The following is an 18,268-nucleotide window of genomic DNA, read 5'->3' on the forward strand; positions in this document are numbered from 1 at the left end:
AAACAACGAACTTTTCCAACATATAAACACATGTGTTCCACATACACAGATGCCAAGGAAAATCCTCTTCAGGAGGCGACAAAAACCACTTGCAACTAAAAACGCCAGCAAAACGCCTTGCGATTTCCATTTCCATTTTACACCGGAAAAAAATACTTATTAATCTGCCTAAGCCAAAAGGTAAAAAACATTAAACCTTTAAAAAGGCTTCGCTTTACTCCTTTACAGTTTAATTTCTGATTTCAGTCGTTTGCTATATCGTAATCTATTTCTTTTAGTGTACACTGATATGAGTATGTAAATGAAAGAGCAACAGAAACGAAAAACAATGTTACTACTTCTTCCCTTCTGTCTGAGCCGCCAGCACAACATAAACTTTCCAAAACTAATGCGAAAGTTTAAATTGTTTCATGTGGAAAAAGAACGTGCAGACTTTTTATTATTAGAAAACCATTTAGTTTATCTACAAATTTAAATAAAACATAGATTGGCCTAAGGTTTAGGTGTTTATTCTTAATACGCTTAAAAAACTTAGCCAAGATTACTCTTCGTTAACATTTCTTTTATTTATACAAAAAATAATTTTTGACACCTTATGGAGGAAGGCATTATTTCCCTGATACAAATAGAAGACTTGCTTACATTTCGTAGTTTATGTGTAAAATAATCTATAAAATCAGAACCTCGCTTCAAAAATTCAATTCGACTGGGATAAGGGTATTTCTTTGGGAATACTGATTGGAGTTACGTTTTCTGAGTTGGTATTATAGTTTAGAGATTAAGGTTTAGCCGTGACAGAGGGAAATTTAACAGCATTTGCTATAAACTAAAATGGTAAAATTCGTAATTATACAAATGAATTAATCCAAAACTTGACGAATTTGAAAGTCCTCTAAATTTTTCTGTGGAATCAGGCGCAATTTTAAATCGTTGGCCAAGTGCAGAACTGCATAAAAAGCCACCGACGGGGACAACGAATCTGACATTTTGGTGGTCAGAAGGTTGGGTAAGTTCTTGTACACATCCTGAAAACTTGCGACACCCTTTGAATAGTGTTCGTTCTTCTTCTTTGGATGTGAGGGTATCGTCTCCTCTGGGGTAGCGTTTAGCAGTTGTTTCTGTATTAAGGAGTTGCAGGACTTCTTCAAATTTTTCATATCTATCACCTTGGCGCGCTTTGCGAATGGAACAATCACTTTGGCAACCTAAGGTTAAAGCGTTATGATTTAAATTAGGGCATATATTAACCTTTTATAGTGTGTATAACTTACCTGCGACGGCGCACCTTCGAACTCTGTGCCAATCTCGAAGACTGTATTATTGCAGGTGGCATTCATTTGGGTGAGACCCATCTCGCCCATATCCACATTCATCATGCCCTCGGCCCCTTGCTCAGCGGCAATAGCCGCAACAACACTCACATTGGCGGGAACAGCATCGGTAAAATGTTCGTTGTTAAACAGCTCCTGATCATTGTCGTCATCGTGATGCATATCAGCATCAATGTCGATCCCAAGATCTCCGCCCTCATCAGAGTCATCCTCTCCGACGCGCTTCGACAATTTTATACCAGGCGCCGTTTCGTATTTAAAGAAGAGATTCGGATCCAAATCGAACTTAGTGGGCAATATTAGTTTTCGGGGATCCCACTTCTTTTGGAAGTTTACTCGGCGCTGCCTTATGGTGGTATCCAGGAGTTGGAAGTTGTCCTCCTTCACATTACCGTAAGCTACAGCCTTGGCTCTGCGGTTTGCGGACAGAAGATTGGACTTCTTGGGCCGTTGACTCCGAATAGGCTGGGTATCCGCCTGGCCATTGGTCTGCGAAAACGTGCTGCGCGGCCGGGTGCGCTTGAACTTCCAGTGCGAGGGACCGGCCCAGAACTGGGAAATTTGCTCCATCGGCCTGTATGAGTACTCCAACTTTGAGCTTCCATCTACCGGCCGCAAATCCTCGATGAACTCTGTCTGCTTGCGCAGACGACGACAATTGTTGATAACCATTTGCTCTTCGGTAGTCAACTCTTGCAGCTCATTGGAGTCTATCTCCAGGACCATGAGAGGGTGTCCATCCAAGTCCGGCATGGGCTCACACTCAGCATTAATATCAAAAGCCATGGAAATCTCATTTACACAAATATCGTCAGCGTTATCAAGCCCCTCGTCATGCTGATCGTCTTCCTGCATAGCCTCTGCGGGCTTGTCGTTCGACGCCTTGGGATTAGGAGCACTTGTGATAATATAGCCTGTGTGCAGCGGACGCAGATTTGATCTTTCAGCGTGTGACTGCAGCTTGGTCAATAAGGTTGTGCTCATCAGAGATTCAGCTGGCCACTGTTCCATATCTGCGTTTAGTGTAGTGTGATCTTGCACATCTTCGGTGGACTCCTTATTGTCCCAAAATTTGTAGGTGGTTCGCAATCGCAGCTCCGAGTCCAAACTGGGCAAAATATTGTGCATCAGGCGATTAGAGGCATTAATGGAACCAACTGTGGAGTTGAGCTTGCCAAAGACTGGATCCTGCAAGGGAGCCGTATCCAGGCGGCTATTTAGCGTGTCCCTGTTCTTCGTTACGGTGGACACGGCTTTCTTTTGCCTTTTAGGCTTGGGTGCTGCTTCTTTTGGGGCTTGCTCCGCTGAATCCTGCCCGTCACCAGCCGCCTGATCAGTTTGAGGGCCATCATCATCATCTGCAGCATTTAGTTGCTTATCTGTTAGTGTGCGGGCACTTAAACCAGCGGAAATGCGCATGGCATCCAGATAGATTGAGTCAACCCGAAGGCCATAAACCTTGGAAGAGGCTTCCAGGGACGAGCCCGCTATCTGAAAGGGAAGAGAAGGATATTACTTATGTTTCTTAAAATATTCAAAGGCCAAACCCACCTTGAAGTTGCTCATCCGCTTGTGATGGTTGTCTAAGAGATTGGCCAGGGAGTCAATGAGCGTCAGGTTCCAGGCATTGTCCTTGCTGAGTTTGTTACCATTATAAATCTCCAGGCAGTTCCTTATTGTCTCGTTGTCCTCGATGGACTCCAGAGTACTTTGACGCTGTTGCTGCAGAAGCGTGCGCCGTCGGGCTTCCCGCCTTTCTGCCTCGTCGTCGTTCAGCGGAGTCAGCATTCGAGATGCCCCTTCTTGGTAACTGCCCACTGCGGACCGCCGTAGCGGAGTCTCCAATCGGGGCAGCGTCATCCTTTTAGGTAAGAGGAAAAATCAAAACACACAGGAATTCACAGCCAAGTGTAGCTGGCACCTTTGTCAACACACAAATTCAATAATTGAATTTTAACTTGTCAGCTGTGTTCCTAATTTGACAATTTTGAAGCAGCTTTTATTTATTTTTTGTTTGTATTTTGCCTATTTCTTTTTCTGCGATGGTATTAGTACTAGTTTACAGTTTCTTTCAAACGACGCCGCAATTTAGGGCTGCATTTCAGTGCTGGTAAACATTAAAGGGATGACAAGTTGGCTAGAAAATATTAGCTACAATTTGGGTTTTTATTAAATATTTTAAGAATTTGAAGGAATTATCAAAATATTTTTTAATAATAAGAGTTCTGTAATCCAGTTAAGCCATTTGAACCTTGTAAAAATAATTACTTGAATATCTGCCTAAATTTAAAGTTCAGACCTGTTCGAATTTTTGTGCTGGAGCTGGAGTCAGTATAGCCAGGGCTGGGGGCTAACGAAAGGCGTTAGATTTGAAATTTTAAAATTATACTAACTTACATGAAAACAACTTACCAACAGAAAGATAATAGTGCAATTTATTTAATTTTTTATTATTATACACATTATTTTTATTACATTTAAGTTCAGTTTTAAGTCTGTAACCACGTTTTTTCTTATAAATAAATTGCTAACAACTAGTCAAAAACTCTTGACTAGTTATAAGCTATAGATGCAAAGGCCCGCAGTTCGAAGGTTATAAATTGGGTAGCTTAATCAACTTCAAACGAATTAAATAGAAGAATATAAGATTAGTGGGAACACTTCTTAAATTCGATATATGCAGAAACTTACCAACACTGCTGGTAGTAAATACTTCATCCCTGGACGGCGGCAACTATCACAAACACAGTCGAAAAACTTTGAGTCCGTCGCGCAGTCCACATCCATGTCGTGATTATTGTTACTTTTCGTTGTTTTCGTCTGAGAAATATGAAATAATTCTTTACCAGCGCTGCGCGATAAGCTCGATGTAATCAAATAGAGCACAGGAAACCCTCAGAGTTCCAAAGTTGAATATACATAGGATATAGCTTTTCCATAAATCGCGCACTGCCATTGTGTATGTGACAATTTTTGTCTGCCTGTGGTAGTGCCTTCCTGAATAACTGGACATTTCGAATTTGCGCAGTTCTAGCGAAACTTAACGGTCCTCTACTTCGAATTACGGAACTACAAAGTTGCTACGTAAAAGTGTTACGGAATAACAATGGCACGTGAACAAGAAACGCAGGGAACCCAAAGCCAGGCCTCCAATATCTGGACCCAAGTGGAGAGCCAGCCCATGGAGAAGATCGTCTGGGGCCGTTTGTATGGCAAAAATATCAAGATCAAATCGTTGGGTACGAGCTCAAATTACCGAATTCTATATACGCATTCGTCCTTTTCTGTTGGTAACCAAATTTATTGCTTTTGTGTTTTGTGTTTTAATCCGTTGTCCTCAATGCTATAGTAATGGCATCAATATCATACATTTATTTTAGATCTCAACAATGACGAGTTCACCGCAGGACGAGGAGAGGCCAACGATTTGATACTCACGCTCAACGATTTGCCCGAGAAAATCCTGACGCGCATTTCCAAAGTGCATTTTATCATAAAGCGGGCAAACTGCGAGCTTACAAATCCAGTTTATATTCAGGTAGGCGGAGATTCTAAATTGAAATCGAGATGGGTTTCTAAAGGATAGAACGCCATTATAATATAATATATTTTCCTCTTGCATCGCTCACAAAATATTAAACCAGTTGCGATTGAGAATTTACACTCATATCTTTTATTAAAAAATACATAAAGAAATAACTAGGGAGACTTGTTAAAAAAAAATCAGACTTATAAAATTATTTCCACAAAATGTATGAATGAATACCATCTGCTAAAGTATAACCATAAAAGGAAATCCTTCTAGGTAATAACCAATGTTTCCACAAATTTCTCAGGACCTCTCACGCAACGGGACGTTTGTGAATAATGAAAAAATTGGAACAAACAAGATGCGGATCTTGAAGAATGACGATGTAATTTCCCTCTCCCACCCAACGTACAAAGGTAAGCGATCGGCAAACAGGTATAAATATTTTAGCGAGTCTCATGTAATTCGATTTTGTGCACCTGCCTCCTTTTTGCAGCCTTTGTATTCAAGGATCTCAGCCCGAATGAGTCGATCGGCCTTCCCGACGAGATTAACAAAACGTATTATGTAAATCGCAAACTAGGCTCAGGAGCCTATGGATTGGTGCGTCTGGTCTATGACACACGCACCTGCCAGCAGTTTGCGATGAAGATCGTAAAGAAAAACATGCTGTCTGGCAGTGCGCGACCCAGTACAAACTTCAGTGACCCTGATCGGGTGCTGAATGAGGCCAAAGATTATGAAGAATCTTTCACATCCGTGTGTAGTTCGAATGCACGACATCGTAGATAAACCGGACTCGGTTTACATGGTGCTAGAGTTTATGCGGGGAGGTGACTTGCTAAATCGGATCATCAGCAACAAGCTTCTAAGCGAGGATATCTCAAAGCTATACTTTTACCAAATGTGCCATGCCGTCAAGTACCTTCACGATCGGGGTAAAACTATTTTCAATTACTTGGTTTCAAAAGTGTTCGTAGATGTGTTTAATGTTACTATATCTTTATTATGGCTTATACTAATAAATTTTTAAACTTTTAGGCATTACCCATCGTGACCTAAAGCCAGACAATGTCTTACTGGAGACTAACGACGAGGAGACCCTGCTAAAGGTTTCCGATTTCGGGTTAAGCAAGTTCGTCCAGAAGGACTCTGTGATGCGGACACTCTGCGGCACACCGCTCTATGTGGCACCGGAGGTGCTTATAACCGGGGGTCGAGAAGCCTACACCAGAAAAGTAGACATTTGGAGTTTGGGAGTTGTGCTCTTTACTTGGTAAGGTTATCTGATTTAGTTTTGTCGATATATTTCTAATATAGATTATTTTTGCAGTCTGAGTGGCACTTTGCCCTTTTCAGACGAGTACGGAACTCCAGCTGCCCAGCAAATAAAGAAGGGCAGATTCGCATATGGACACTCTTCATGGAAGGGTGTTTCGCAGCGGGCCAAACTGCTGATTAACCAAATGCTCATTGTGGATCCTGAAAGGCGACCCTCAATCGATGACGTCCTGCAGTGCAGTTGGTTACGAGATGCTCAAATGCTGCAGAAGGCCAAGAAGCTGATGAAACTCGATACCATGGAAATCGAGGAGGAAAACAACTTTCTCGAACCGCCCACCAAGCGATCACGACGATAGTTCTTTTTAAGTTATATTTGTAATGCATAAGGGTTTAGGCGTGAAAAGGTTTTAATTTTCTGGAAAAATTAAGCGATCACATTTTTTTCCAAATCGCCGACACCGCCGCATCCGAGTGTTTTTGGCAAATCAAGTATTTTTTTGCGGTTGTTTATTTTTACGTGTTGTCTAGTGTAGGTTTCATCATTCAAGCCCTGAATTATCTTGTTAAACGGCATTTATTACTGGGCTTTTCCATTCACCATTATTTTAAGCTTCTTATCGCTCTGAATTTCTGCCATTCCATTGGAATATTATTACGATATATTACCGATTATTGTTTAGAAACTTAAAGTGCTATATGTAAGAACAAAATTTGACTCTTGCGAACCTATAAGCTTTTTGAAATAAAGCAATTGAATTTGTTAAGTAATATTTTTCACTGTGTGTAAATAATTGTTGAGAAAAACATAAAATGGTAAGAACATTTGATATTTACCTATAAAGCAAATGTTTTATAATCAAACGAATAGTATCTGCTGCACATTTGAATATTCTCACCATCAAGATGGTTAATGATAAAATAAGTAATTTTACGTCTACTTATACATTTATTTATAGTACAAAAAATGTTATAACCTAGGTCATAGCATCTCAGTCAGGCCAAACATGGTAAATATAAATGGAACTTAAATCGTAATAAATGCAAAAGAACGTAAGAAAATCACTGGGTCTTTAGCAAAATTACTTAATCGAATGCGTAACCATCTTGCGGCCATGTCCAATGGTAATAAGTGTGGTATCATCGGCCCAAACAGCATCGGTGAGACGAGTATGTGTGTCATGATGCTTGTAGATAAATTCATGTTCCGCCAGCACATTGACCACTTTTACTTCGGCGGGCAAATTGCTCATGGCAGCCAGATATGCCCTAGAAATATTTAGAGTTTGAGTGCTTAAGAAAGTATATACATTATAAGGGCATACCCATTAATTAAAAGCTGCGAGACATGTCCCTTGTCAAAGTATTCTCGGGTTTCCGATAATTTCTTTGGTACTCGGATATCAAGAGTGTGAACCTTGCCGTCGTAGTCCCCAAGGTAAATGTTATTGCCACCCTGCAGTTCCGTTGGAGCTGCCCAAACAGCGGCCGTAAAGCTAAGCAAATGACTCTGGTCCGCATAGAGGCATGTGGAAGATGGAGCCGCTGCCCGAACATCCCAAAGACGGGCACAACCGCCTCGATCACAGGTCACAAACTTGTCAGATGAGGATGAAGGCGTAGCAAGAGCGGTAAGCTTATCTGTGTGCGCAGAGCGCGAGTGATAAACGCTGGCCAGATCGGCACCCGAAAGATCCCATACCTAAAAGAGAAGTTGCATATTTTAGATTTTCCTCTTTACTATAATATATTTTATACATACATTAAGACTGCCATCCGCAGATCCCGAGACAGCTCTTCGCTGCTCCGCCTTAAATACGCTCAAATGGCTAATGGGCGTGGGATGGGCAAATGACTCGCCCACGAGGGAGAGGTTATAGGGCTCCTGCGGATTGGTCACCTTCGAGTAGGTAGACCAGGCCTGGAGACGAGTGTCGCCCAAAGCCACTAAAAGCACATTGTTTTCGGCATAACGCACAATATTCACTGTGTGCTCCGCCTGCAGCTTGAAATGGGCTGTGTCTACGGTCATGCGGTTGATCTGGTTACGGGCGTAACCAAAAAACATTCCCCACCAATGACGTCCCTCTCGTCGGTTGGTAGCAAGTGCGAAATGCTGGTGCTCGTTGATGGCGATGCTATCCCAGCAGTCGTGGAGTCGCGGCGAAAGGTTCTCCAGGCGCGCGTTTAGATCTTCAACATTGAGATTCGGATACTCTAAGTTTCCTGCCAATTCCAGAGCCGGTGGTGGCTGATGGGTCGCCGGAGTGCGATAAAGCTCCGAACTGCGTTGTGGGAACATGGTCTTTGTGTCAATTTACCCGGGAAAACACGCAAGCAAACTCCTGCTAAGCGGTGGATGGAAAGGAACATCTACATATATTATTTGCCGGAACCTATTGCCAGTTATCGTCTATCGATATTTCGATATCGGGGGCCCTATTTGCTTATAAGTTTTTGTGTATACCATTCACTGGCTCCGATTTAAATTTGAATAAGTTGGTTAAATATATTTTTAAAGGTTATAAATAAAGGTTGCTTTCTGTCCTTTGTTAATAACAACATATTCTGCGTTGTTTATTTAAATAATGTTAACACTTTGCAGAGTTCTGTAATTTCACTGTAATATTCGTAGTATTTTTTAGTGTATTTCAAGAGTCTGATGGAATATTTAACGGTCACTTGGTCGCGGTCACACAGTTGTTATTTTTGTTTATTATCGCGTCGGTCGTTGGGCGCTGGAGTTTATTTTTTTAAATAGTGCACTTCCTCGTGCGTCTCTGCAGTATTAATAACGTCGTAAAATCCCTGCACTGCTTTTGCAAAGTACCAATTTTTTCCTTATATAACTAAAGAATAAAATTTTAAATTTCATTTATCAACGGGACACGAAAGCAATTAACAAAGACACGCCATTGCATGCACACTGTGCTATTATGCAAAGTGCACCATTGCAGCTGGCCTAAGATTGCAAAAAAAGAATAACGGAAAAAAAAGCAAAAACAAATGCAAAAAGTGCCTTGGCAAATCGAGAAAAATCAGCTGTGATCTCTACATTCGGGTTCTCCAAAGAGTGGGTGAAAAATGGGCGGGATGGGGGGCGGTGGGTTGGTGGACATTTACTCCATGGCCTGGGAACATCTGAGACCCGGAAGCTCACCCGTCGATTGGTGCGAAGGCAATTACTTGATTTCATCAAATATAGCTGAGTTCGTGAACACGGTGCGTATGTGCAATTTATTTGAATATATATTTATTTTACGTTGCTCTGCTCTAGTTATTTAGTTTTGCTATTGTAGTGGTTGTTGCTCTTGTTGTCACACACTCACACATACAGCTGTGGGTTTTCCTCTTATGTTAGGCCTTGACCTTTTTAGAGCGAGGCAGAAAGAACGTAAACAAAAGATGCTGTTTGCCACGCTTCGTTTGAGCAAGCGAGACGGAGTGATTGAGAATTTTCGCAGTGCGGCACCCGGAAAATGCAGTTTTCTTATCGCAAATTAACCCCTGATGTTACCGTTATACCTGTCCGATCGATATGATACTTATTATGCGGGTGGAAATAGCAAAAAACGTATTTTTACCCTGTGGGTTAAAACTGGCTTTTCTGCATAACGTACTGAGTGATTTAATCTGGAAAAGTTAATAAATGTATATTAAATTTGTTCAATAATATTTTGAGTACGATCAAAACCGAGCTTTTACATTTCCCTTTCAATATATTAAATGTTTTATATTTTAATATTTGTTAGGTTTTTTAGTTGGTAGTGGTAAACACCTAGCTAAACACATATTGATTTCGATTCTCATAAAAATACGCTTTCCACCAAACGTAACTTGATATGTTACGGACTCACTTTCATTATTTCTTATCAATGATAATCGCCTCATGTTTACTGTTAGTGAGAAACGCAGTTTCCATAAACAAACAACTATGGTAAAAACGTATCAAAATGTAACTTATCTTTTCTTAGTAATAAAGTCCTACAAAGATTAAAAAATGCTTTGAAATTAATAATTTATCTTAATATTAACCGATAAGTGTTTTTAGTGTCTTCTATAATTATAATATAATATCAATATTAATATTATTATCGTTGAACCAAAAAACTGATTTCTGAAATAGAAAATCATTCATTTAAATCAAAGCTTAAATGGTTCTTTTTTAAATCTTTACTGAAAAGTATTCTTGATCTCTAGCTCTAAAGGTTATCAGTCCACTTTATTATTTATTCCACAATCCATTAGAAATATTATGTCGCAACATTTACTATCTTATATTTCAAATGGAACGCATTATCATCGATTTCTTGGCTATTCGGTCAATGGGAAATAGAAAAGCCTTAAGTAGTTATGTAGAACATCAATTGGTGGCGATACACTTCCGCTTGCTAACGACCATGCAAATGGTCAACTTTTAATTGATTTCGTTGGCATGAGTAATCGTTTGTGGGCCAGTAAAGTGCAAATCGTTTAAAGCGCATTTGGGCTTTGTTTTAATTGAGTTTGCTCAACAAAAAGTTGTACAAATGGAGTTAATGACCTCCGATCTTGACAGTCCGCGTTGTACAATAAAGAAGCGGCAATTATGAGGAAATCAAAGCGAGACTTTGTTTTATAATATACGGATATACTCATGATTATCTTTATATATATGGAATATATAAACAGTGGGGCCTAACCCAATTTGTTATCAATTGTTTTAATAGAACACGGATATGTAAATGTTGTTCCATCCACAATTTGGATGTGATAATTGCTCCACTTCGCGCTTTGCTGCCCACACATTCTGTAATAATAATTGCAGTTAATTCAATTTGCTCAAAAATTAACGTGACCTAATGGAAATTATTGAGGTGACACGTAAAAAATAGGAAGCAAACGTTATTAATTATGTAAAATGGCAACTCAGAGAGAAATGGATTCGATTTCTAGATATACACAAAGAACAAATTGGATTAATGGCTTTTCTGTTATGAAATTATTTAACATTACTGTTCTAAAGCTTATTTTTAGGAATTTTTAATATGAATTATATATGCTAGAAATCATTTTTATATCAAGAAACATCTATAAATTATCTCCCCCAACAGTTTAGCAATTTTTTGTTCATACTCCTTCCGCCCGTCCTAATAATGCTGTTCAAGGAGTACGGACGCTTCGTTACCCCCGGAATCCATGTGATCTGGGTGCTGCTCATCGTGGTTGGCCTAAGTTCAATGTATTTCCATGCTACCCTAAGTCTAATTGGTCAACTTCTGGATGAACTGGCCATACTGTGGGTCTTTATGGCGGCCTTTTCTTTATTCTACCCAAAGCGTTACTATCCGAAGTTCGTGAAAAACGATCGGTAAGTAAAATGATATCATACGGCAAGGGGCACCCCTATCTAAATCCCCGACTTTCGGTTTCCTTTGTTTTCAGCAAAACCTTCAGTTGGCTCATGTTAATGTCTGCGATCGCCGCAACGGGCTTGTCATGGTGGAAGCCCATTGTTAATGCCTTTGTTCTGATGTTCATGAGTGTACCGACCATGGTAATGCTCTACACAGAGCTGCAGAGGTGAGTCTACCCCTCATAAATCTGAGGATCTTATTGATAAGCATAATGTTCTGATTTCCCGCCTATGTGACCCTAAGTGAACCACGTCCATAAATCATGTATCTATCATCACTCATCCTTGTTATCACAAATGCGATTGTGTTTTATCGGTTGGGAACAGGTGTACTAAGCCGAACTGAGTCGCTATTCTAATAGATTGTGGAACTATTTCAACCTTATCAGCACTTATTTACTCAATTTTATTTTTTTGTCATATTCGATTCGTTATGGCCCGACTGGGTCAAAGATCGAACCACAAAAGGTGTTTCCCAACACCGCAAACATTTGTTCTGGGGAAAGTGTCGTCGGTTCATCAATCAATCATTTCAATCGATTTGAGTGTGTAATTAAGATAAGCCTGGAGTAGTACTCCATTCAAGGGTTCACTGTTTATATTGGTTTATGAAGTTAATGTGCCACTGTATATTCTCCCGGGATTTTACAACTGTCATAAAGTTGAGTAATGTCTGACGTGGGTGGGTTACAACTATCTGTTTTTCTATATCACTTTAGGGATTGTACTGTTCTTGCACCATTTCCTAGATTTCCATTTTGTAAAAAAAACAAATTTAGTAGTGTTTAGAAGTTTTATAAATTATATTTCAATCTTCGCTGGTCTTACTTAAGCTGTCCTTGCAAATGCAATATTTTTTGGCGTTCTTTTGATTTATGCAATTGGCGTCGTTTTTGTATGAATTTAAACGACTTAGATCTTCAACATTAATAGGAAGAAGCTTCTGAGTACGTTTATTCCAATGGACAGTGGCCTCAAAAAGAGGATTCTTTGGACTAGTTTGAAAGGAAATTATGTAAACATGCTCGTCTTTGTCAACTGGTTTAAGACCAGTGTATAGGATAGTTTTGCGATCTGCCTTTTCAACGCCTTTGAGCTTGAAATCGTGGCAAAGTTCGGTAAGGTTGTAGCTAATTAAATGTTCATTCATACGCTCAACAATAGCCTTGGCAATAGTCTTTGCAGATAGGGAATTCGTGACGGTTTCGGTGGGCTGACAACAGCACCATTTCTCCTTGATTCCAGCCATTTGGCAAGTGCGATTGAAGGGCAGCTCGAACAACAAGGATTGACAGGTCATGCACTGCTTTGCCTTGAGATTATCTGGAAAATCATCCATGGATTTGCTATCTAACTGAAGTAAGTGCTGCAGGGTCATGTGAACATCGTAGTTAGATGATAGTCGATTACGATTCGTCTGGAGATTCTTTGCCAGATGAGGATACTTGCTTCGAAACCAAGGTGGTAAATAGATGAACATCATGGGCATGCGCTCTTCATAATACCCAGATGCAGCCATTCTTAAGCTACTAAACCGATAGCCATGATCACTCATCAAAATGACTATTGATTGACCAAAGAGATTCGATTCCTCAAAAGACTTCAAGTACTTAAAGAAGAGGCTGTCTAAGGCTGTGGCTCCCTCAAAGTAATCGTGGGTAAAACTATTGCTCCACAGGAAGCCAAAGATCGGGGCTCTGCCCAGAAAACGATTGATGAACTGTTTGCCAAAGTCCCAGATATAACTGAAGTTGAGATGACGACCCACACAGTTGGGATAGCCAAATTCTTTGGTGACCTTAAACATTTTTTCGATCGCCAAAAGCAGGGGACGTAGATAGTAATCAGTAGGTTGCTTCACGAATCCCGGCTTAAGATAGTTAAAAGTACTTATTGATTGACAGTCCTCGGCAATGGCAGTGGTATAGTTGGCACTTTTGAAACGTTTCCAAATGAAGTTCAAAGAGTCCAGGCAACCTGGTTTCTTAACATCACATATTTTCCTTACTGCTTCTTCCGATTGGCCTGTGAGCACGGCGAGAAGATTGGGAAAGGTATTGTCACCCACTTTGTTATAGCCCTCCATTTCGAACCATCCGGGTTGTGTAACGTATTTGTAAACTAGTGGCATTGTTCGTCGGATGTTTATGCGCGATGTGGAGTCCAGTCCCATTATCAGGACACTTGGTTTGGGGTCCACACTTTGTGTCTTTATGAAATCCTTCACATTGTCTTCTGATATGCGATCTTCAATGAACGTTATGGCATCCTTTTGCAGAAGCTTTCGATGATTTTTCGCATCTTTCACATAGCAACTGGTGATCATAAAGTCCGTGTTGTTAGGAACAAACTGATGCTGTTTAATCGGTCGACTGTGCAGTATCCTGCAAAAAGTCCAAAATAGCTCTAAAGTATAAGAAAAAAGTACGGGAAAAAGTAACACGATTCTTAATGAAATCGGAAAAAACCCTGTTTAAGATATAGTTTATACTACATTTATTCTTACTTATAGTTGTTATCCGGTATCTTCGCGGTTTTATCCCGTTTTATCTCCTGGTACTCGCATTGCAGGGTAGCATTTCCTTTAGCCTTTAGAATGGGTTTGGCCAGGTGCTTGTGTATGTGCAGTCTGTACTGATGAGTCGCGAAATCAAATTTACTTGTTACCATATCGCTGTCGACGTGGCATATTCTTATTTTCTTCCGTTGGAAGTTCCTGATTGTGTCCAGGGCGAAGGGATTCACGTAGGGCATCTGACATACCGGACTTTTTACAAAATACCTTACCCCTCCTTGAACATTTTTCATATTCCAAAAGCTTAGACATATTAGTAGAAAAAGAGCAAAAGGCTGTTCATTCTTCCAATTCATGATTAACACTAGTCGTTACAGTTTCTCTTAGTTCGGTTAATAATGTCATTCACAACGCTTGGTCTAGCTTTGAAATCTTGTAACCATGAATTATTTATACGTTTTGATATATTTTGATATGCTTTAAATATATTTTATTATAAATCCCTTACAGAGTTAGTGACCAGCGGGTGTATCGTCTAGGTATCCGATCGACGACAGTCTGGGCTGTCGCCGTATTCTGCTGGATCAATGATCGGGTTTTCTGTGAAGCTTGGTCGGCGATCAATTTTCCGTACCTGCACGGCTTCTGGCACATTTTCATCTTCATAGCAGCCTATACTGTTCTAGTTCTATTTGCTTACTTCTACGTAGAATCGGAACTGCCACAGCGACAGCCATTACTCAAGTATTGGCCGAAAAACGAATTCGAATTCGGGATACCCTTCATATCGATCAGGAATCCAGGTAAGGCCCTGAGAAACACCATCTAAAGACGATCCTGGCTGGAGTGGAGAGAAAGATAATGAGAAAAAGCAGAGGGCAGAGAAATGAAACCAAAGACCAAAGCGATGATATCGTAAATGCTTTAAAACCCATAACAATTATTGTAAAATTACAGATATGTAATTGTAGCGCACACTTTTTATATAGTTGAAAACATTTTATTAGCCATAGACATATATTTATATATATAGCAAACGAATTGGATTCGCGGTTGTATCTGAAGAGATAAGTCTGTTAACGCATTAAGATTCGTTGCAACTGAAAAAACTTAGGCCTAAAACAAAACATAGTAGAGCTTTGCGAAGTCCTTAAATGGGCAATTGCTCAATGTAGCTAAAAAAAGACATATCCAAAAAATAAGATAACCCTACCAATATTAGTATTCCGCCTAGCCTTTCCACTTAGTTCAATCAAAGTCTTCTAAGCCGTTCTATGTGTATCTGTTACCATCAGACTGTGATATGTTGATAACTATAATTCATCCCATGACTTCCAGAACATAAAGTTCCTAAGCTTTTCCCAAAAAAGACAAACACTTTTATTAGGTTGTCAGTACCTGAATGTCTTATTTGTTTTTTCTTTGTGGTTATTATTCTCTCTAATCTTTGCAAACTAACAAACTAACAACCTAACATCTACTAATTCTGGATTGAAAATGCTACTAACTATATAAACTAACCACAACTAACCCCCAAGAGTGCACTAATCAAAGTAGATCATTGCTCAAAGTATCATACAATTTCAAAATGATCCAAACCGCTAACTTGCTGATCCCACAGATTCGAAAGATTGGCTCGTCTACTGCAGCCTGTACATGCAGGACTATGACTACAAGCACGGAAAGAACTAATGCAAGATTTCGGGTAAAAGGGCTCCCAGCAGTGGAGCCTTCTTCAGACATAGACATACACAGCGTGATATAAGTTAGAGTTGCAGAAGGAAGAATACCTAAATTAATTATACAATACATAGCCGTTAAAGAAGTAGCTTGCCTGCCAGAAAGCAGAAACCAAATTATATACATAGCTGCCATATAGAGCGTTAGGAAATATGATTTACTTAGGTTAATTTATGTCAACAAATGTACTGCGTTAAATACTAGCTCTTTGTTTTTATCACAATAAAGAATATGATTTGATTTGCTTTTGGATTTATTCAATTATATTTGTTGCATAAACATAGATTACGTCTACATACTTTGTAATTCGTATAACTTTTAAATCGCTTACATGGTAAGTGTCTTTTTCTATGCGTGTCTATTTCAGTTTAAGAGTTTGGGTGAGTGTTCGCTGAGCATTGGTCCAATAAAATTCGTTAGGCAATGTCACTAAGTTTGAATGTAAATTCTTGTTAAGCTGCCCCATTTAATCCGAGTCCGAGGATATATTGGTGCAGGAATCGTGAGTAATGCGTTTGTTAATGGGATTATAGATTCCATTAAGCGGATACGGACCGCGGTAGCTAATAATATTCTTTGGTGTCTCATGGATTTTCACCTCGTACAACAGTTCCGGTTTCTTCAGCTGCAGGCGGATGTTGTCCCAAATGTACACAGCCAAATTTTCTGTGGTACTAGGCTAAGGGATTAAAGAAAAGAATTATTAGTTTGGTAATCTTGGTTGTGTTTTCAGGTAAATTACTGTGTCGGCGAAGTACTCAACGTCCTTGTCGAGATTTTTGTGATCCAAACGCTTCATAATCACTGTCTCAATAGCTTCTTTTAGCTCGGTTATATTCAGCACCATTCCAGTCCGTCGATCGATGGGACCGCGAACGGTGATCTCAACTGAAAGGATGGGAAATTATACTCGTATTCTTAACACTTAGACTTAATCCTTCTACAACAAAAACTTTAAGTTACATCCAAAAATATCAATGCTCAATAATATTGTGTCTTCTTAAAATATATCTTAAATTTGAGTCTAAAAAAGGTAAAACATAGTACAATATTCTTCTTATTCCTGGTATAACAGTCGTACTTGAGCTTCTACATTGGACCCCCATAAAAACTAAAAATAATCCTAATCAGTTAAGCTTTTGCGCCATCTTATGCTCGCTCACAACATTATTCATTATCAATTCGCGGTCTATCTGTGTGTACATATTTGATTACCTATGAGCGTTGAACTTGAATATGGTTTTGATAAGCGAGCTTGTCGGCCAAGGCTTTCGGTCTCAAATTACCAATTTTACTGGGAGGCTATACCTGATTGAGTCCGGGCTATATGATATATCTGCCATTTCGCAGGTAATCAGGCGTTTAAATGTATTTAAGTTAGTTAGTCACCTGTATAGTTGTGTCCGTGGCCGTGGAAGTTGTTACACTTGCCAAAGACTTCAAGATTCTCGGCATCGCTCAATTGAGGACTGAAAAAAAAGGAAAAGGAAATGACCCACCAATCAATAAAAATCGAACTAAATTGGTTTGCTAACTGTGATTGAATAAAGCAATTAAATAGATTCAATTTCATTCAATTTGATTACCTATGAAGACGATGACAGGCGCTGAAAGTTTCGCGACGGGTTAAGAAGGCAACAGGTTGCTGCGACATTATAAGTCCGATTTATGCTATATAAATATATATGTATATATCTGGATCTGGATTAATATCTCCGATTAGTCAGCTGCACGCCTTACCACTGTTTTACAATGAATGCAAAACCTGCTTTCGATTCGAGCTTATTTATATGGTATTTGATTGGAGAACAAGGAAATTGAAAGCCACAAGTGCGGCGACTGCGAAATCACAACACGTTCGGAACTAGTTTCTTCTGAACTTTTTAAATCTCTGCTTAATTGCAGCTGATTACTGTTCTGATGATCTCTTCTTTACTTTGTACTACGTTTTTACTGCCTGAAATTTTAGATTATAGAAATCTTTGACCATTATTAATTTACATCAATGAACAATGGACTCACCTTTATTTACTACGCAATTTTTTAATAATATTTACTTTTGTCTACGTTGCTCATTAACAGCTGCTACCGATAAGAAGGCAGTGCCATCGGTTATCGGACAGAGATGAGCACTTCACACTACTCGTGACAGTTTACACTTGCGTTACTAATGTTGGTGAATAACTTTAACTGTGAACAGTATTTTATGTTGAAAACTAAAATTACAAGTTAATATTCTGTACACTATTATACACAAAACCGAAAGTAACAACTCACATTTTGAATATATATCGTTAAGTGAAAACCCAATAAGCATAAAATTAACTATAGTTTTTAGTTTTAGTTTTAACTGTGAACAGTATTTTATGTTGAAAACTAAAATTACAAGTTAAAATTCTGTACACTATTATACGAGGTGTGTTCAAAAAGTAAGGTGACTCTTCAAATTTCGCGAATTTCAAATTTTTCGATTATCG

At 39.3% G+C, this 18,268-nt stretch overlaps 6 protein-coding genes across 6 annotated transcripts; 2 read left to right on the plus strand and 4 right to left on the minus strand.

Annotated features, from left to right (window-relative positions):
* Positions 1–493: 493 nt before the first annotated feature.
* Positions 494–3,242, minus strand: LOC108114873 (condensin complex subunit 2). Its single transcript, XM_017226026.2, has 3 exons — positions 2,883–3,242; positions 1,272–2,822; positions 494–1,205 (listed from the first exon to the last, which is right to left on the minus strand). Exons 1-3 carry the CDS (start codon positions 3,189–3,191, stop codon positions 861–863), a joined length of 2,205 nt encoding a protein of 734 aa, XP_017081515.2. The 5' UTR covers positions 3,192–3,242; the 3' UTR covers positions 494–860.
* Positions 3,243–4,068: 826 nt separating this feature from the next.
* LOC108114860 (ovarian-specific serine/threonine-protein kinase Lok) lies at positions 4,069–6,912 on the plus strand. The gene is given in 7 exon segments (XM_017226008.2): positions 4,069–4,570; positions 4,712–4,869; positions 5,168–5,276; positions 5,357–5,592; positions 5,594–5,798; positions 5,902–6,136; positions 6,194–6,912. Coding segments are annotated over 7 exon segments (1,383 nt in total). The 5' UTR covers positions 4,069–4,437; the 3' UTR covers positions 6,501–6,912.
* Positions 6,913–6,962: 50 nt separating this feature from the next.
* LOC108114861 (protein valois) lies at positions 6,963–8,537 on the minus strand. The gene is made up of 3 exons (XM_017226010.2): positions 7,904–8,537; positions 7,467–7,843; positions 6,963–7,410 (listed from the first exon to the last, which is right to left on the minus strand). The coding sequence occupies exons 1-3, from the start codon at positions 8,441–8,443 to the stop codon at positions 7,224–7,226; spliced, it is 1,104 nt and encodes a 367-aa protein (XP_017081499.2). The 5' UTR covers positions 8,444–8,537; the 3' UTR covers positions 6,963–7,223.
* Positions 8,538–8,840: 303 nt separating this feature from the next.
* Positions 8,841–16,034, plus strand: LOC108114853 (alkaline ceramidase). The gene is made up of 5 exons (XM_017225999.2): positions 8,841–9,363; positions 11,235–11,491; positions 11,566–11,703; positions 14,562–14,854; positions 15,673–16,034. The coding sequence occupies exons 1-5, from the start codon at positions 9,226–9,228 to the stop codon at positions 15,741–15,743; spliced, it is 897 nt and encodes a 298-aa protein (XP_017081488.1). The 5' UTR covers positions 8,841–9,225; the 3' UTR covers positions 15,744–16,034.
* Positions 12,075–14,524, minus strand: LOC108114855. Its single transcript, XM_017226001.2, has 2 exons — positions 14,043–14,524; positions 12,075–13,920 (listed from the first exon to the last, which is right to left on the minus strand). The coding sequence occupies exons 1-2, from the start codon at positions 14,405–14,407 to the stop codon at positions 12,345–12,347; spliced, it is 1,941 nt and encodes a 646-aa protein (XP_017081490.2). The 5' UTR covers positions 14,408–14,524; the 3' UTR covers positions 12,075–12,344.
* LOC108114854 (6-pyruvoyl tetrahydrobiopterin synthase) lies at positions 16,027–17,912 on the minus strand. The gene is made up of 5 exons (XM_017226000.2): positions 17,814–17,912; positions 17,378–17,748; positions 17,181–17,260; positions 16,534–16,679; positions 16,027–16,470 (listed from the first exon to the last, which is right to left on the minus strand). The coding sequence occupies exons 2-5, from the start codon at positions 17,443–17,445 to the stop codon at positions 16,258–16,260; spliced, it is 507 nt and encodes a 168-aa protein (XP_017081489.2). The 5' UTR covers positions 17,446–17,748; positions 17,814–17,912; the 3' UTR covers positions 16,027–16,257.
* Between the last annotated feature and the right edge of the window lie 356 nt (positions 17,913–18,268).

Source organism: Drosophila eugracilis, unplaced genomic scaffold (genome assembly GCF_018153835.1).
Source record: "Drosophila eugracilis isolate 14026-0451.02 unplaced genomic scaffold, ASM1815383v1 contig_1676, whole genome shotgun sequence".
In the NCBI taxonomy this organism is placed as follows: domain Eukaryota; kingdom Metazoa; phylum Arthropoda; class Insecta; order Diptera; family Drosophilidae; genus Drosophila; species Drosophila eugracilis.

Coding starts and splice junctions, on each gene's coding strand:
- LOC108114873 (XM_017226026.2), bottom strand. CDS start 3,191: ATGACGCTGCCCCGATTGGAGACTCCGCTACGGCGGTCCGCAGTGGGC. Junction 2,823..2,882: donor AGCGGATGAGCAACTTCAAG/GTGGGTTTGGCC, acceptor CTTCCCTTTCAG/ATAGCGGGCTCGTCCCTGGA. Junction 1,206..1,271: donor TCGAAGGTGCGCCGTCGCAG/GTAAGTTATACA, acceptor CTTTAACCTTAG/GTTGCCAAAGTGATTGTTCC.
- LOC108114861 (XM_017226010.2), bottom strand. CDS start 8,443: ATGTTCCCACAACGCAGTTCGGAGCTTTATCGCACTCCGGCGACCCAT. Junction 7,844..7,903: donor CTGCGGATGGCAGTCTTAAT/GTATGTATAAAA, acceptor CTTCTCTTTTAG/GTATGGGATCTTTCGGGTGC. Junction 7,411..7,466: donor TCGCAGCTTTTAATTAATGG/GTATGCCCTTAT, acceptor AAATATTTCTAG/GGCATATCTGGCTGCCATGA.
- LOC108114853 (XM_017225999.2), top strand. CDS start 9,226: ATGGGCGGGATGGGGGGCGGTGGGTTGGTGGACATTTACTCCATGGCC. Junction 11,704..14,561: donor CTCTACACAGAGCTGCAGAG/GTGAGTCTACCC, acceptor AATCCCTTACAG/AGTTAGTGACCAGCGGGTGT. Junction 14,855..15,672: donor CATATCGATCAGGAATCCAG/GTAAGGCCCTGA, acceptor CTGATCCCACAG/ATTCGAAAGATTGGCTCGTC.
- LOC108114855 (XM_017226001.2), bottom strand. CDS start 14,407: ATGAATTGGAAGAATGAACAGCCTTTTGCTCTTTTTCTACTAATATGT. Junction 13,921..14,042: donor ATACCGGATAACAACTATAA/GTAAGAATAAAT, acceptor GACTTTTTGCAG/GATACTGCACAGTCGACCGA.
- LOC108114854 (XM_017226000.2), bottom strand. CDS start 17,445: ATGTCGCAGCAACCTGTTGCCTTCTTAACCCGTCGCGAAACTTTCAGC. Junction 17,261..17,377: donor GCCTGTCATCGTCTTCATAG/GTAATCAAATTG, acceptor CTTTTTTTTCAG/TCCTCAATTGAGCGATGCCG. Junction 16,471..16,533: donor TTGAGTACTTCGCCGACACA/GTAATTTACCTG, acceptor TTAATCCCTTAG/CCTAGTACCACAGAAAATTT.